The sequence below is a fragment of the Trichosurus vulpecula genome, chromosome 7, assembly GCF_011100635.1.
Source record: "Trichosurus vulpecula isolate mTriVul1 chromosome 7, mTriVul1.pri, whole genome shotgun sequence".
Taxonomy (NCBI): Eukaryota; Metazoa; Chordata; class Mammalia; order Diprotodontia; family Phalangeridae; genus Trichosurus; species Trichosurus vulpecula.
This window is the reverse complement of record NC_050579.1, coordinates 164,695,215-164,714,316: the sequence shown is the minus strand read 5'-3', so window position 1 is coordinate 164,714,316 and position 19,102 is coordinate 164,695,215. Positions and strand designations below refer to the sequence as shown.

General features: G+C 36.9%; 1 protein-coding gene across 1 annotated transcript; it reads left to right on the top strand.

Annotated features, from left to right (window-relative positions):
• The first annotated feature begins 17,144 nt into the window (after nt 1–17,144).
• Nucleotides 17,145–17,954, top strand: LOC118857700 (glycine cleavage system H protein, mitochondrial-like). The gene is given in 3 exon segments (XM_036768269.1): nt 17,145–17,149; nt 17,364–17,412; nt 17,414–17,954. Coding segments are annotated over 3 exon segments (555 nt in total). The 3' UTR covers nt 17,915–17,954.
• The last annotated feature ends 1,148 nt before the right edge of the window (nt 17,955–19,102 follow it).

Genomic DNA, 19,102 nt, shown 5'->3' with positions numbered 1-19,102 from the left:
TATTCAAAACATTATGTTAAATGCTGAGGATGCAAATAGAAATGTTAGTTACCATCCTCAACTATCTCATCTTCTAATGGGAAGACAAACATATGGAAGGCTTCAGCTGATCAAAACCATCATTTTTTTAGGGTACAGCAGCAAAGCACAGTAATACTTTTTAAATGTCATGTCCATCGATAAAATCATATCAGCTTTCAATGTTGAATCTTTTGATAGTACCAAGGGCAAGAACATTTTTTCCCTTAGTCTTAAAAAATTGTTGCTTTAGTACCTATAGGAGCAATTATAAGGCTATATCCCCAGAGTCATTATTTTAGAGGATGACGTTGAGGCCAGTGGGCCAGATGGTTCTCTATTCACAAGATTCTTGGCTTCAGAGTCCTAAGCTTTCCCCATCAAGTTCTGAGGGATGATGATAGTCAAAGTGTTGTTGGTAGTTTGACATGTTGTCTCCTGTTTTTCCTTCAGGGTACCTCATAACATCAGCTAAGCTGGCTTGACTACCCTGTGCATGGCAATTGATTGACAATTTATGGGGACAACTGATATGTTTGCCACAAGAGTTTCTTCCCTGGATAATGTCTTTGAAGGCTGATTTGATACATAAGTGGTAGTCTGGATATTGCTGTCAATCCCAAGGCTCTCTTGTTTAACTACCTTTTGGTAGCAGTTAGCAGTTGTTGCTGATGGTAATAAGGAATTTAGGCCCATTTTGTACAACCATTTATTTCCTCAATAATGATAGTGGAAACTGATCTGGAAATGGGTATTGTGGTTTAGGTGTCCCTGTTTCTTCCAAGGTTCTTGGGTTCAGGACCATGGGTTGTCCCCATCAAAGTGTGAGAAAAGAGGGTGGATAAAGAGTTGGTGGTAATTTGACTTCCCTGACACATCCCCTACAGGGTGCCCTGCTGCTTCAGCTAGTGAGACAGGTTAGTAGAATGCAAATAGCAATAGATTTGGAGACAGAAGTCCTCTGTTAACTCTAAATCTATGATTAATTTTGCTACTATTGTTACTGAATTTTTGCCTCCTGTGTTGGTTTAGAGGCAAGAGAATACTGAGCCTAGGCTATGTCATAGTTTACCTTGTAATTGAACAAACAAATTAATTAATTAATAACTAGGTAAATAAATTCACATATAAACAAAAATTAAATAAATAGAAAAAGAATGAATGAATGATATAAATCTAATGCAAAGCTTTTTTTTTTCCCTCAAGTGCTTTGATCCACTTTGATTCTTTACTATTAACTTCCTTGGTCAGAAGTCTTTTGATCCAGAATAACTTGCCTTGTATTTGTTCTTCGCACATGATACTGAATGTTCTATCATGTATATATATACACTAGCCATTTCCGATTCCTGAAATGCATGCCCTACTCACATCTGTCTTGTAATGATATTTTCCGTTTTTAAGATCAAGCTCAGCTAATACCTTCCATATGAAGCTTTTCCTGATATGGCAATTGCTAGTGTCCTCTATCCCTAGCTATTTTTTTTATTTAACTCCTTTATATGCATTTGTAAAACACACACACGTACATATACATGAATGTATATATCCATTCGTATATTTATGTGTGTGTATTTGTTATCCACCTCATTCAGGTGTAAGTTCACTGTGAGTAGTTTTTTTTTTCCTTTATACTCATAATCTCAACATCTACCATAGTGTCTGGCACATAGAAAATATTGAGTATATATTTATTTATTTATCAGTTGATGGATCGATTCATTTATCCATCATGAGGCCAGTATCTATGGATTTGTTATTTTCTCTGTGTGCGTGTATTATATGCACATATATACATATATACACATATATGTGTGTATAGACACATATGCATGTATGTAACGTGTATATGTCAAAAGCTATAGCACATTTTAAATGTTTAATAAATATTTGATTTAAAATAAATCATATCATACTACAGATATAGACGTGAATGAGGAAGCCTAGTTGGAACTGATATTGAAATCAGGACAAGTCCTACAAGTTCTTTGTTTGTTTTCAAAGAAAATTTTGATGATTTATTTTCTGGTTATTTTCCCCTTTTACCTAAGACCTGAAAGGCAACAAATGAAAATCAAAGCAAAAATACTGAAAAGTCTTCTCAAAATGGAAGGTGGGGACAGATTCCAATTAATTGAATTAATTGAGATGTTTCTGTGCAAAAGAACAAAACAAAATATCTCTGCAATATGTTATAAACTATCCTCTCTTCCAGGCACAACTCCTACTTCTTATTGAATACGTGTAATGCCAATGTAGTTCTCTGGGATGACAATTCACTATTGATTTTTACTTACTTTGGTTTCTCGGGTTTCTGAGCCAGTGTTCTTATACAGTCTTCAGGATGTACCTTTCATTTTTAGATGTTCTAAGAACTATTTCTTTTAAGGGAACTTTTAGAAATGCGTTTTTAGGAAAATTCTATTTAGGTACATTTAAAATATCCTAGTGAACTGGCAGAGTTAATATAGCTTTGAAAGGTGGCTAACTTATTCCCAGGGAATTGGGTTTACTGGGCAATTTAAAACCAGTGATCAAAATACAGGGTTAAATATCTGTTCATGAAGTTGTTCAGCTGCTCTTCCCATCTGTTTATGTCATTTGAATGGTGTTACACTTTCATTATATGAAACACATAAAATGTAACTAAAAGTGCTCAGGAAGTCAATAGGAAGGTCATAACTTACTCCTGAGATTCTGCTGACATTTACAAGCCATTTAAACTTTGTTCTAGTTTATCACATCTGTATCAGCACAATCTTTGAAGTGCATCACTGCTTGCAGTGTCAATATAATGGAACCCACTTGCATAAATAACCACCACAGAATTTGAATTCATAGTGATAATTTATCTCTGAACCAAACTGTAAACATTGAAATAAACAACTGTTCATTAAATTTCCATTAAATGAATAAAATTGTTGACTGTGTTCTATTTCAGAGGGAAAAAAAACAACTTTCTATGTGCTGTTAGGTTTAATTTCATTTCTACATAAAGAACTAAGAGGTAAGGATTTATCAGCTAATTTTTTATGATCATATATTTTGTTTCTCAGAAATATATCATTTAACAGATGTATACAGCTACAAAGACTTTTTAAATCAAAGAAATCTAGGCACTGTGGTGCAACTATAGTAAATATAGTTCATATTTATGAACATCATAAAAAAGTTAAAAATAAAAATCAGCATAGTACACAATGATGCAACTCATATCACTAATATTTAATTTGTTTATTTATTCATCCAGTATTCATAGGCAAAGACTTTCACTTTTGCCTTTCTATCCTCATTCAGTGCTTAAATATGGTAAAGTATAAATGATTTCTGATTGCTTGATAGCATGAATAATCTACTGAATGCCCATTTAGTGCACAGAAGTTATCATACACAATGTTACAGGTAGGAGAAAGTAAGGCAAAGATAATAATCATTTATCTCATGGACTACAAGAAGATAAACTTGAACACAAGAACTAACTATAACCAAGAAATAAAGTGACAGATGTCATTGAGATAACACAATGTAGGCCGTACTGAGTTAGGAGTCATCTGCAGAGTGCTGGTGGATGATATTATGGTACAGCAGTATATGAGACCAACAATAGAACTGAGGTATAGCACCCCTCAATTTTATTTTTATGTACCATCCCTTCATATTCAACTCATACCTGTGCTCTCTCTCTCTCTCTCTCTGTCTCTGTCTCTCTGTCTCTCTGTCTCTCTCTGTCTCTCTCTGTCTCTCTGTCTCTCTCTCTCTCTCTCTGTCTCTCTCTCTCTCTGTCTCTCTCTCTCTCTCTCTGTCTCTCTCTCTCTCTCTGTATATATATATATATATATACTCCTTCTAAGTACCCTAATAATGAGAAAGGTCTTATGAGTTACAAATATCATCTTCCCATGTAGGAATGTAAACAGTTTAACCTTATTCAATCCCTTATGATTACCCTTTCCTGTTTACCTTTTTATATAATAGAATAAAGTTGGGAAATTCTTGCATTTATATGCCAGTACAAAGCAAAGGAGGCAAAAATCATGCAAAAGATGAGTGGTAAAAATTAGTAAGAGAAACAATAGAGAATAGTGTCATAGATGTTAAAGGAAGAAATACTTTCAGGAAAAGAACTTCAAGTGATCAGGTTCAAAAATGGTGGGATTCAGGTCAGGTTATAAGGGCTTAAGGAATAAATTAAAATGCTGAGGAAGGTTTGAGGAAGTGCTCAGTGAGTTTAATCTGCTCTTGTTTGGTTTTGAGAACCAGTCAAGAGACATCTAATGAGTTGAGATAGGTAGAAGAGTGAAGAGGTATTTTTTCACTTTTTTACTTTATTTTTTGAATTTAATATTTAATTTTTCCCCACTACATGTAAAAACAATTTTAACATTCATCTTTAAAACTTTGAGTTTCACATTCTCTCCGTTCCTCTATCCCCAATCCCTCCTCTCATTAAGAAGGTAAGCAATTCAATATAATTCGTACATGTGAAGTCACGCAAATCATTTCGATAATAGTCATGTTTTGAAAGAAAAAAGAGACAAAACAAAAGTTTAAAAAGCAGTATGCTTCAATCTGTATTCATACACCATCTGTTCTTTCTCTGTGGATGGATAACATTTTTTTATCATAAGTCCTTCAAATTGTCTTGGGTCATTGTATTACTGAGAATAGGTACCCTGCTTTTCTTTTCTTATAGTACAATAATATTCCATTACAATATCCATTAAAATACCACAATTTATTCAGCCATTTCCCAATTGATGGGCATGGCCTCAATTTCTAATTCTTTCTCCCCAGAAATGATTGAGCTTCAATAAATATTTTTTTCTTATATTGGTCCCTTTCCCTTTTTCTAATCTCTTTTGGCATAGAGACCTAGCAGTGGTATTGCTAGGTCAAAGGGTATACATAGTTTTATAGAAGTTTGAGCATAGTTCCAAATTGTTCCATACAATGGTTGAATCGGTTCAGAATTCTACCAACAATGCATTAACATCTCATTTTCCCACATCACCTCCAACATTAATCATTGACCTTTTCTGCTATTAGCCAACCTCAGAATTGTTTTAATCTGCCTTTCTCCAATCAATAGTGAGTTAGAGTATTTTTTCATATGGCTAAAGACAGCTTTGATTATTTCACCTAAAAATTGATCGTATCTTTTGATTGTTGATCAATTGGGAAGTGGCTCTTTTTTTAAAAAGATATGATTCAGTTTGATATTGATATAATAAACATATATGTTTGAAAAATGAGACCTTTATCAGAGAAACTTTCTTCAAAATTTTTTTCACAGTTAATATTACTAACTGTATTTCCCTCCATACTCCACCCCCCCATTTATTCTATTCTCTCCTTTCCTCTGCCCCTTTTCAAAACTGTTTTGCTTCTGAATGCACAATCTCCCAATCTTCCCTCCTTTCTATCAGCCCCCCCCCTTCTCTTAATCCCTTCCCCTTCTACTTTCCTGTTTCTCCTACACCCAATTGAGTGTGTATGTTATTCCCTCTTTGAGCCAATTCTGATGAAGGTAGGGCTCTCTGGCTCCCCTTCACCTCCTCTCTCTTTCCCTCCATTATAAAAGCTTTTTCTTGCCTCTTTTATGTGAGATAATTTACCATTCTACCTCTCTTTATCTTTATTTCAGTACATTACTCTTACACCCCTTAATTTTATTTTTATGTACCATCCCTTCATATTCAACTCATACCTGTGCTCGCTCGCTCTCTCTCTCTCTCTCTCTCTCCCCATATATATGTATATATATGTATGTATGTATGTATGTATGTATACTCCTTCTAAGTACCCTAATAATGAGAAAGGTCTTATGAGTTACAAATATCATCTTCCCATGTAGGAATGTAAACAGTTTAACCTTATTAAATCCCTTATGATTACCCTTTTCTGTTTACCTTTTTATGTTTCTTTTGAGTCTTGTATTTTTGAAAGCCAAATTTTGTATCTCATTGAATATCCATTTTTTCCTCTGAAGGATAATACTCAAGTTTTGCTAGTTAGGTGATTCCTGATTGTAATTCTAGCTACTTTATCCTCTGGAATATCATGTTCTAAGCCCTCTGATCCTTTAATGTAGAAGCTGCTAACCTTGTGCTATCCTGACTGTGGCTCCATGACACTTGAATCATTTCTGACTACTTGTAGTATTTTCTATTTGATCTGGGGATTTGGGAATTTGGTTATGATATTCCTGGGAGTTTTCATTTTGGGATCTCATTCAGAAAGTGATCAGTAGATTCTTTCAATTTCGACTTTACCCTCTGTCTCTAAAATATCAGGGCACTTTTCCTTGATAAATTCTTGGAAGATGATGTCTAGGCTATGTTTTTTGATCATGGATTTCAGGTAGTCTAATAATTTTAGAATTATCTTTTCAGGATCTATTTTCCAGTTCAGTTGTTTTTTTCCAATGAGATATTTTACATCGTCTTCCAATATTTCATTCTTTTGGTTTTGTTTTATTTTTTCTTGATTTTTCATAGAAGCATTCACTTCCAATTGCTCCATTCTAATTTTGAAGGAATTATTTTCTTCAGTGAGCTTTTGGACTTCCTTTTCCATTTGGCCAACTCTGTTTTTATGGCATTCTTCTCCTCATTGGCTTTTTAGACCTCTTACCATTTGGCCTCATCTGTTTTTTAAGGTGTCATATTCTTCTGTATTGTGTGTGTATGTGTGTGTGTGTGTGTGTGTGAGTGTCCTTTAATAGATTCATTTTTCATTATTTTCTTGCATCACTCTTATTTCTATTCCCAATTTTTCCTCTACCTCTCTTACTTGACCTTCAAAATCCTTTTTGAGATCTTTTATGGTCTGATACCATTTCATATTTTTCTTGGAGGCTTTGGATGTGGGAGCTTTGATGTTGTTGTTGTGTGTGTTTTGATTTCCCTTGTTACTATAGTAACTTTTTGTAATTAGAGTTTGTTTCCATTGTTTCCTCATTTCCATAGCCTATTATTTGACTTTTAACTTTTTGTTAAAGTGGGTCTCTGCTTCCAGGATGGAGGACATACTGCCTCAAACTTCAGGATTTTGTGTAGCTATTTTCAGAGACACTTCTAGGAACCTGTAAGTTTTAAGTTCTTCCAAGGTTGTATGATCTAAGGAGAATTGTTTACTATTCTCCTGGATTGTGTTCTGGTCTGTTAGTGACCACAAGCACTCTTTTCTACCCTGGAACTGTGATGAAGGTCACCACTACACTGTAGCCACAAAGTCTGCTATCCTAGTGCTCCTCCTTGCCCTGAAACTGCCACCCAGGACTGTGACCTGGATCTGAGTATGGGCAAAGCAAAGGAATCTCTTCTCAGTGCTAGCAAAACAAACAAATAACAATAAAAAAAAATCCTGTGATTGCCTTCTCACAAGTTGTTTGACTTGTTTACCATTTATGGGTTGAGAGCCCCAGAAACAGCCTGTGTCACTGATGATTCAGTGTCTCCCAAGGCCTGGAGACTGGGGCTGTGCTGATACAGTCTGTCCTGGTTTATACTCCACTCTTATCCAGATGCCACTCACCTTTCTTCTAAGTTGCCTTTGGTGTCTGTGGGCTGAGAGGTCTTGAAACCACCACTCCTATCAGTGACTCAGTGGCCCTGAGGCCTACTCTGAGGGCTGGTTCTGGGCTAGTGTGACCTGTGTTGGATTGTGCTCCTCTCTTACCCTGGTGCAAAAGACCTTTCCTGTCAACTGTCCAAGTTGTCTTGGGCTGGAAATTTGTTTCACTCTGTCTTTTTGTGGGTTCTGGCACTCTAGCATTTGTTTAGAGTTATTTTTTAAAGGAGGGGAATGGGAGAGAACTCTAGAGAGTCCCTGTCTTGACTCTGCCATGTTGGCTCCACCTCAAGAGCTGTTTTCTGTTTCTTTGTTTCTTAGGCTTAGATTGTTTGGTTATATTTGTAGTCAGTGGGGAAATGAAATACATTTTCTATTTATTTATTGTGGGTTTAGTTTCAAGGTGAAAGAAAGTAAAATGATTAGATAAGGTTAATTCTACACAACTAAGACCCACAATATTTATTCATTTTTCATGTGTTTATTTATATATTTATTCATTCACTCACTTATCTATTTGTTTGTTTATGTGTGTTTATAACAATTTATTTATTGGTACATTTGTCTATTTCCTTGTTTGTTTTTGTTGTTATTTTCCTTTCATACACTGTATTTGTATAAAAGTTGATGGATAGCAAAATGAAAATATCACCAAAATTTTCATTTTACAATGAAAAGCTGTAAATGTTCTGTTCAGAAAACCTTAAACTCACCATGTTGGGAGTGGCATCTTCATGTGATCTAAGAACACTGACTATCAAACTATGGCTGCAAAGAACATGTACAAGTGACCATAACATGTAGAAAGTTATGTATTATAGTGTAATTATATATAGTGTATACTGTACATTACAATAACTAGATCTGTGATAGTGTGAAGGGGAATGAAGCAATTCTTTACTATTATTAAAGAGGATATCCAGTTATTCTAGGGAGCAATACCAATAAATTCACTGTCACCACTTTCCCAAGTCTCCTGTATCTATCAGTTAGCAAGCATTAGTATTTTTTTCTCAAATGCAAAAATGTGTTTACAAGGTTAAGTTCTGAGACAGCACCATTGAACTACTAGTTGTTAATACTGTGAAAAGATCTGACCCCAAGAACTGACTCATAATATTAAGGCTCAGTTTCAGTCATTGCTGAGGAAGTTAGTTCATGGGAGTATAGAAAAGAATTGGTGAATATGCATCCAAAAACACAAGTATTCTCCAGTTGAATCCATGTCCAATTGACATAAAATCCTTACAAAATTATATAGGAAGGTCTATAGCTAAAAATAATTATAAGATTAGAAAAGAGGCATACACAGTCATATAGTCAAAACCCTGGTTACCAAGGTATGGAAGGGGCTAGGGCTTGATAAGAAATTGGTAAGTAGTCAGGAAACTCTGATTGCTGAAAACTCTTGGTGAATTCCCACTATTATGTGGGATTGCTCTGTCCGTTCAGTCACTTCTTAAACTCTCTCAGCTAGTGCTTACATGAGGAATAGATGCTACATTAGAGAAGGTTCAGCAGAATGGAAAAAGCACAGAGAGTAAAGTGATCAATGGTCTAATTTTAGTTGCATCATTAACTAGCTGTTTGCCTTTACTGAAAATACTTCACTATCTGAACTTTAGATCTGTCCACAACTTCTCATATGAATGACTGTGGGCATGTAATTCTAAATATCCTTCAAAAATGATCTTCCTTATGTAGACAACTTTTTGGGGACATTTATCATTCCATGGTTGCCAATGAAGCACTAACATTATCCATCTGTTATCCCATACTCTATCCTTTTTTTTTAATCCTTCAAACTTATTACAGTGCCTGACACATAGTAGGCACTTCATATATGCTTGATGATTTGATTTCTTCATACATAACCCATCCACTTATTTTCAGATCATAAATCTTCTACAATTTTATGTTACATCTTTGCATGTGTCAAATTAATACAAACCTAAAATAAAATCAGGAATCACAAGTTCAAAACCTATTTCATGCATTAGCGACGCTGTCCTGAGTAAAACTTTTAGTATCTCTCAGACTCAGTTTTGCATATGGAAAAAGGAAATAATTGTACCTACCTCATAGGATTGTTGTTAAGATCATTTGAAATAAAATTAGTAAAATACTTGCATATATTAAATATTACATATGATAAGTGTTAATAAATGCTATGTATTATCATGTTATACATACAATTAATGCCTTGTATCTTATTTTCTTTATTTTCATTTCTATTTAGGTGAGTGAGATGGTCTCAATTGGATATTCTCTACCTCTGTGCTTTCTGACAGCAATACATATAAATGCTACTGTAGCCATAAGGCTACATTATACCATGGGGGAATGTAGTAGCAATTTAGATTTGAAGATATTTCCCACCCATTAATAGACCATGTGACCTGCTTACATCACAGGAAGCCTAAGACACATGTGGTAGGAGGAGCTTCCTGACAGGAAAAGGAAGTTATGTCACAGGAAATGCTTAGAGAGAAAGATGTGATGGCTGCTAATGGCTGCTAATGGTTGCCCTTGTGATTGTTAGACCTGAACAGGAGGACTTAGCTGTACCATGAGTTGGTTTTGGGGAAGACCTCAGGAGGGGGTCGGAGAGGTTTTGGAATGGAGAGATTCCAGGCTGTGATATGGTGTTTTAAGTTCCTTGCTGTTATGATAAAGTGGGCTGACTGAATGTGGGAGCTGAATATTTGGTTATGGGATATGATTTTCTGGCATTTGAATAAATGTTATACTTCTTTTACCTTCTTTATAGAGAGTTTCTCATACCTTGTGATACTTGTGATACAGAACTACACAGGCATATTCACAATTATCATTGATGTTGTGTTTATTGCCTTACTGGTATATAATTTGGTGACTAGAAGGAGGGGATCACAAGGTATGAGATCTATATTTAGAGGCAGAAGGGCTTTAGAAGAAGAAATGGTTGTCCCAGGATCAGAAGATGCAACTTATTGCTCCCTTGCAAGGGAATGGTCTAAGGGCACTGGTCTCTGTGAGGACTGGAAGCAGAAGCTACAGGGTGGAGGACCTAGGGATTTGGAGCAATGTCTCAGAGAAGCTACTGCTGAGCCAGGAATCAGGATCCCAAGAACAATCTTTAGATGAGGCTGGATTTTACTCACAGTCTATCATGTTGTATGTGAACACAGAGACAGACTATTAGGAGAGAGAGCTCAGGCTCAGACAGTTGCTGAAAGGTCTGATAATTCAAGTCAAAGTGCTTCTTCTATACCACAGCAAAATGGAGAAACTGAGGTGTTAGAACAGCAGGAAGCTAACAGCCTTGTTGTAAATCCAGCTGGAAGGCAGAGGAAGCCAAGGAGATCAAGAGTGCACCTCAGTTCAGCTGAGGTCGAACCTCACAAGCGGTCTGGTTACCATGGTTATGGGGCAGAGAATCTAGACAGGAGGATACAATGTCAGAACCACAGGCATGAAGCAATACTTTGTCGCATGCTACGTCTAAGCCACCATTAAGTGTTACAGTATTTCACCAGACTTCCCAAAGATAAGTGCACCCCATACAGCAGAGGAGGCAGGAAACACAAGATCATACTACTCAGTTTAGGCTTGTTTTGGAGGATTTCACACAGCAAGAAATCACAGATATCTTGAGTTGGTTCACCCAGACAATGGGAGAATTGTTAATATATTGGATGGTGAGAATCACTGATGAAGGGGCTGCAGGAACATCTGTAGATTCTGTGGATTGTATGAGATTCATAAGTATTACTCAGAACTCTTTTGTACAGCAAGCTTTTTGTACAGCAAGGGATTATCATTCACAAAGAACTAATCAAGTAACCAGTTTGTTGGCTTTGGCTGTGATAGGCTGTAAAAGAGGAATATCCTGTTGACACTATGTGGCCTTCTGTAGATAGACTCTGGTATTCAATTAGGGACTGTATGAGAAAGTTAAAGGAGGACGTAATGAAGACTCCTATTATGTTGGGGAATGTTGAAGTTCATTATGAAACTCCCTTGGGAGTCTCAAATAGGAATTTGATAGTTAACACGGTACCCCCCACTTATGAAAATGTGATTCTGCCTCTGCTGATTGCATAGATAGGGAACCCTCTTTCGGAGGTGCTGGATAAGACTTCACAGTTAAGTGACTTAGGAGACTGGGGAAGAGATAAATTTCATTGGGAAAGAAGGGTACATAGTCAACAGTTTCAATGTCAGAATAGAATGGCAAAGAAAGAAACATTTACTGTTCTATTGAGAGCAGGGGTAGATTTTAGAAGAATAGATAGTATTCCAACTAATGAGCTATACATAATATACCAAGATAAGGGGCTTAATAGCAAATGGAATAGAGAAGGAAGAACTGCCCCTACAAATCCTACAGATCTTGAACCCTTGTATCCAAGTGAGTCACACCTTCAAGGAGACTAAGAAATAGGCTGACGCCCAGCTCAGATTAAAGAAACACACAGACAGGATTGCAGACCCCACATTAATCTCACTATACATTGGAATAATGGATCAAATACTATAAGTAGGGCATTGATAGACACTGGAGCAGAGACCAGCTTGATTTATGGAAGCCCTGATAAATTTAAGCATGGAACTCCTGTTACCATCACAGGACTAGGAGGGGTTGAAATATCAGACAAACAATTCAAACTGATGATGAAAATTGGACAATTGACTGAGAAAAAATATGCCATGGTCATTGTACCCATTCCTGAATATATCATTGGAACAGATATATTGCAAGGCATGACTCTGAATTTGCCTGAGGGGAGATATCGATTTGCAGTAAGGAAGATAGAAATTAATACAGTTTTGGTGGGAAAAGTAAAGATGGAAGCAATCACTCTAACTGAAACTTCTAAAGTAATTACTTTGAAGCAGTATCATGTGCCAGGTAGGCAAGATGAAATTGCCAATACTATAAAGGAATGTCTTGAAGCAGGAGTGTTACTCCCTACAACCACTCAATGGAATAATCCTCTATGGCCAGTACAGAAGTCAGAAGGAACATGGAGAATGACAGTGGATTATAAACAATTGAATAAAGTGACTGCACCGTTGTATGCTGCTGTTCCAGATATTGTTACCTTGATAGAAAGGATCCAGAAATATGATGGGACTTGGTATGCAGTTATTGATTTGGCCAATGCTTTCTTATGATCCCAATAGACTCCAAACAATAGGACCAATCTGCTTTCATGTGGCATGGCCAACAATACACTTTTACCCAATTGCCACAAGGATACCTGCACAGCCCATCTATTTGTGAGAGGATTGTGGCTGAACGTTAGAATGAATTAAAGTTACCTGGTATAGAGCTTACCCACAATATAGATGATATTTTGATACAGGGAAAAAATGTAAAAGAAGTGGAGAAGAGTTTGATACTTTTGATTGAGCATATGAAAAGCAAAGGATGGGAAATTAACTCTGCAAAGATTCAAGGACCAGCTCAAACTGTGAAATTTTGGGGTATACAGTGGAATAAAGGACTGCTTACAAGCTTGACAAAAGATTCAAGATTTTCCTATACCCACCAATAAGAAATAGGCCCAAAAGTTTATAGGACCATTTATAGGACATCCCACATCTTGGACAAATTTTGAAATCCTCATATAAAGTTACTAGGAAAAAAATATGAATTTGATTGGGGACTTGAACAGAATTAAGATTTTGAAGAAGGTAAAGCTGCTATACAGTTGGCTGTGGATTTCTGGCCTATGCAAAGTGAACCAGTGGAATTACAAGTGACTGTACAAGATGACTATGTGAATTGGAGTTTATGGCAGAAATAATAAAGCCAAAATGTACCCTTAGGATTTTGGTCAAGAAAATTACCTTCATCTGGATTATAATATACACCTTTTGAAAAGCAGTTGTTAGCTGCATATTGGGCTTTGGTAGAGACTGAACAACTGACTCTGGGCCATGAAGTGATATTAAGGCCTGGAATCCTGATTATAACTTGGATAATGAGTACCCCAGCATTTCACAGAATTAGACATGTACAAGAGGCTAGCATAATTAAATGGAAATGGTATATTCAGAACAAGCAAAAGTGGAGTTTCTGCTCTACATGAATCTATTGCAAGCATCAACATTGATGGAAATGACAAAACCCCTGAACCAAGGCAAGAGTTGGTACAATCCTTGGTATAATGGAATGATGGATATGATGGACTAACTGAATAAAAGAAGAAACATCCATGGTTTACTGATGGGACAGCAAAATATTTGGGCCATAAAAGACATTGGAAAGCAGTACCCTACAACCCATGTACTAAGAGAACTTTGGAAAGTACTGGGATAGGTGGAAGTAGTCAACATGCTGAACTTATGGCAGTACATCAAGCTATTAAAAGAGAGAAAGGAGGACAGTGTCGTATATTCACTGATTCATTGGCAGTAGCTAATGGGTTAGCTATGTGGATGCCAATGTGGAAAAATCAAAATTGGGAAATTCATGATAAACAAGTTTGGGGCAAAGAACTCTGGGAAGATATATGGAACATGTCTTTGGTTAGTAATTTGTCAGTTTTTCATGTAGATGCTCACATGTCCCTCACCACACCAGAACGTCAGTACAAGGCACATGCTGATAGACTAGCAAAGATTGCTACTGAACATATTGTCCCTACTCTGACACCAACTTATGAACCAGTACTAGCAAAATGGGTCCACCAAACAGCCGGACATTTAGGGGTCCAGGCCACACACCAGTGGGTGCAAGATCAAGGTTTTGATATCTTTTATTCATTGTTAAAGCAAGTAGCAGAGGAATGTCACATATGTCAATTGGAAATGGATCGAATTGTTCCTCGGGTAGTAACTGGAGAAATAGCGAGGGGAAAAGTTCCAGCCCAGATTTGGCAGACAGATTATATTGGACCACTATCCCAAGATAAAGAATGCAAATTTATATGTACTTGTGTTGACACCCATTCAGGTGTACTAGTGGTTTGTCCTTATAAGAATGCAACCCAGAAAAACAATATAAAACTCTAGATATCATAAGTCTATTTTATGGAACCCCAATGCAGATTCAAAGTGACAATGGGTCACATTTCAAAGGTAATAAAATGAAGAGATATTATATATTGAACAATATAGAGTGGACATATCATATTCCATATTATCCAGAAGCATCTGGGTTGATAGAAGGAATAAATGGACTGTTGAAAGAACAGTTAAGAAAGTTAAGTTCTAATAATTTGTATCAACATTGGAAAGATAATTTGTTCACTGCTTTACGTAATTTGAATTATAGACCGTTAGGAGGAAGTACACCTCTGGCCAGAATGAAGACCCCAAATCTGCTAATTAGAAAACAGCAAACACATAAGATTCAAAATATTGAGTATTGGACTTCGAGGGAAGATGTCCCACCACTGTATCCTGGAATACCTGGTTCGGCAGGATATAATTTATACTATTTAGCAAACTTTTGGTTGGATAGAAAAGAGATAAGAAAAATCTCTACTGGGACATGTATGAGAATTCCTAAGAATCATTTTGAATGGATAAACTGGATTAGCAGCTCAAGTAATACATGTATTGGCTGGAGTGAGATAGATTCTAGTTATCAAGGAGAAATTATTGTGACACTCCAGAATTTGGGTGAACCTATATAGTTGTGTAAAAATGATAGAATAGTTCAATTGATTATTATTCCTTGTGAAACAATACCCATGGTGAAAACTGACCCACCTCCCAAAATAACTATCAGAGGAAAGGAAGGAATTGGTTCTACTGATAGAACAAAACTGGGAGCTAAAGTACAGATAAAGAGGAAGCTGGATGATGTTCCAAAGGCTGCAGAAGTTATAGCACATGGGAAAGACAATATTGTAACAGTGGTCTACCCAGGAGAAAATGGTTATGAAACTGTATCTTTGACTCATGTATTCTATTGTGAATGAGGCTATGACAATCTCTGTTTCTTTTTGGCTTTTGTCTCTTAAATTTCTTGTGAGTTTTGTTTCCTGCAGGCTTAGTACCATCCACCTGCAGATGCCTGATTGCTTAAGCCAGATGTCACTCTCTGATGTGTTCGGATATCCCCTCTGGACCTGTCCGTGATGGTGATGTGTCATTCCTGGACCTGGTGTCAACTGAGTTCCACATATTAGCTTGCTAAAGAACTGACTTCTCAAATAGGACTCTATTCATAGAAAGTGACAGCTCTATGTCCAGTGTCAATAGGAAGTAGCTTTGGAGGACGAGATCTTCACCCCTTACCACAAGATTTTGAGCCCCATTTGTTCAAGGGGGGAGTGATGACATTGTTTTACATACTTAACTTGTGTTATGTCTTTTATATTATTGTGTAAAGTTCTGTTGACACCAGTTATCCCAGAATTCCCATTGCCCTATGTAATGGATAAGGAAGATCTTGGGGCCAAATGTAGTAGCAATTTGGATTTGAAGATCTTTCCCACCCATTAATAGGCCATGTAACCTGCTTACATCACAGGAAGCCTAAGACACATGTGGTGGGAGAAGCTTCCTGACAGGAAAAGGAAGTTATGTCACAGGAAAATGCTGAGAGAGAGAGAAGGATGTTATGGCTGCTAATAGCTGCTAATGGCTGCCCTCATGATTGTTAGAATTGAACAGGCTGATTTAGCTGTACTGTGAGCTTGTTTTGGGGAGAGGTTTTGGGATGGCCAGTCTCCAGGTTGTTATATTGTGTGTGAAATATTTTACTGCTGTGAAAGACTGGATAAAAGGTCTGCTGGATATGGTTCTCTGGTGTCTGAATAAATGGTTTACTCCTTCTACCTTCTACACGGAGAGTCTCATATACTTCGTGATACACAACTACACAGGCATTTTGACAATTATCATCTATATTGTTATTATTGCCTTACTGTTACAGTGAACTAATGGTATTAAAAAGTCCATGAGACTATCACTATTACCAGCCTTTTGGAGAGAATGGCATTGGTCAGCTCTTTAACATGAATTATCTTAAATCAAGGTTCATGATACTACACTGAGATCTTGGTTTTGATTGGAAGGACAAAATGGAATACTCACTATCATGAGACATGTTAATAATCCATATACACCATTTGATACCTGATATGTTAAAGCTCCCCAAAATTACCCTTTGTAAGGCCATTCATCAACCACAACACGAACTATCTGATCTGAATATTCCCTCACCTTCCAAGTTGGTGGAACAACATCCTGCTAGACTATCATTCTTCCTAGTTATCCCTCTTCAACTTTAATATGTTTTATTATATAAAGATGAGGCTTAACTGAGAAAATAAATTCATTTTAAAGTGATAGAATTTTGCACATTGATGGCTTAACCAAGTGAGAATATATATCAATCACTTGGTCAATCAATCATAGACTTTAGACTAAGTGTGGAGAAAGCTTTTGATCAGCTAAAGTCATATTACACAGGAAGAGAGTTCAGAGTGTTTGAGGAAATGTGATAATACTCCATATCCTGAATAATACCAAGGAACTAATGGAGATGAGTTCAAAAGATTAAAAGAAATTCAGAAGAATGTACTTTAGCTAAACTACAGAAAAGGGTAATGCGGTAGGAGCAAAGGATTTCCTTCACTTTTGTTGAGAGAAGGACATAATGAACCTCAGATACTAGAGGACTTAGCATCTTCCGTTCACCATCCTATCAGAAACTTTGGAACTTTTGAGGTCAGCAGATGCCACTGGATGGACATTTATTGCTCTAAAAAGAGCCCTGTAGGAAAGTTCTACTATATATAAAGGAAGAATCATTAACATTCCAAAAGAAACACTTGTGAGAGGAGCCCCCTGTGGGCGGCGGCCGGGGCTGAGACCCCCGGGGTCCCTGGTCTCCTTTGTAGCCACCCCCGTGCGCCTCCGGGCCCACCCTGGCCCATGCTCCTCTCTCTTCCTAGTGGCCGCTGCCTCCCGGGGCCTCTGCACCAGCACCCTGAGACTCGCCGCTCGAAAGTTCACAGGCAAGCATGAATGGATATCAGCTGAAAATGGTATTGGAACAGTGGGAATCAGCAATTTTGCACAGGAAGCATTGGGAGATATAGTTTACTGTAGTCTTCCAGAAGTTGGAACAAAATTGAACAAACAAGATGAGTTTGGAGCTTTGGAAAGTGTGAAAGCTGCCAGTGAGCTCTATTCTCCACTAACAGGAGAAGTAACCGAAATTAATCTAGCTCTTGCAGAAGACCCAGGACTTGTCAAAAAATCTTGTTATGAAGATGGTTGGCTGATCAAGATGACTCTGAGCAACCCGTCAGAACTTGATGAGCTGATGAGTGAGGATGCATATGAGAGATACATAAAATCTATTGAGGATTGAACACTGGATCCCCAAATAAATTAGCATAAGAATACAGCCCAGTACAGTTTTGTCCTAAACTAGTGGTATATGGAAGGTTAGCAATTTTAACACTTCTGAAACAACACCATGGCATGGAAGAAAATCTTAACTACTCAGAAATGACTGGATAAAAATGCTTTTTGCTATTTGCACCTCTTGCACAACTTTTTCCTTGTAATTTCAAGTTAGTGTCTGTCTATTTCTGAATTCATCGCATCATGTGTGGTAAAAATGAATTTTAAGATCATGTACTTCAGAGCTAGGATTTTATCTGTAAAAAGCCTTAAATCAGTAATGTAATGGCCAACTTCATCCATCAACAGTATTGTTGGAAATATATTTGGTTTTCTCTCCATGGGAATAATTTACTGAGATTGGTTAACTGGATGGTGTCAGATGCAGTACAATATCAACTTAATTTTTTAATAAACTGCTTGCTGAAGCTATTTTATACAGATGAGGCGTCAACCTTGCAGCAGACTAGGTAATGAAATTTAATAAACTTTTTAAAAACTCTGAAAAAAAAAGAAAGACTTGTGAGAGCTCTCAGTTGGCACTTTGTCACATATCTCTCAACTTGAACCTGTTTTGCTCTGTATTTCATACATGTACTTATTGGAGGATGTGTCAAATCTTTGGGAACGTATTTTATACTGACCATTCTAATGATACACTTTTCTAAAAGCTAATTAAGTAGGGCTGATTTAGTGATATCAAGTGATAATCATGGAAGAAAATTTTATGGGGGAGATGTGACTTATAGCATTAGAGCAGGCCTGCACAACCTGCAGCCTGCCAAAGGATTTTGGATGGTGCACAAAAAACATAGAGGATCATACATTGTTTGTAGCTTGCCTAAAATCTTTTGGCATGCTGCAAATGGCCATTATGGCAAAGGTTGCACAGGCCTGCATTAAAGTAATAATGTCGACCACTTCAGGCTACTCCTAACTTCCTGAGAGAAGATGTAAAGAGCTTTGCTCTTCGAGATCCAAATTATCAACTCAAGTGGGACTTCAGATTGCAGCCCCAGAACATGTCGTGTATTTGTAAAGATCTTTCTATGGGGGAGTATACTTTCATGCCATAAATAACCTTTGTCAGGCAAGTATGGGTGGGATCAAAAGATTTGGATTTTTCTACTTATAATGCTGTTGTTTCTTGTAA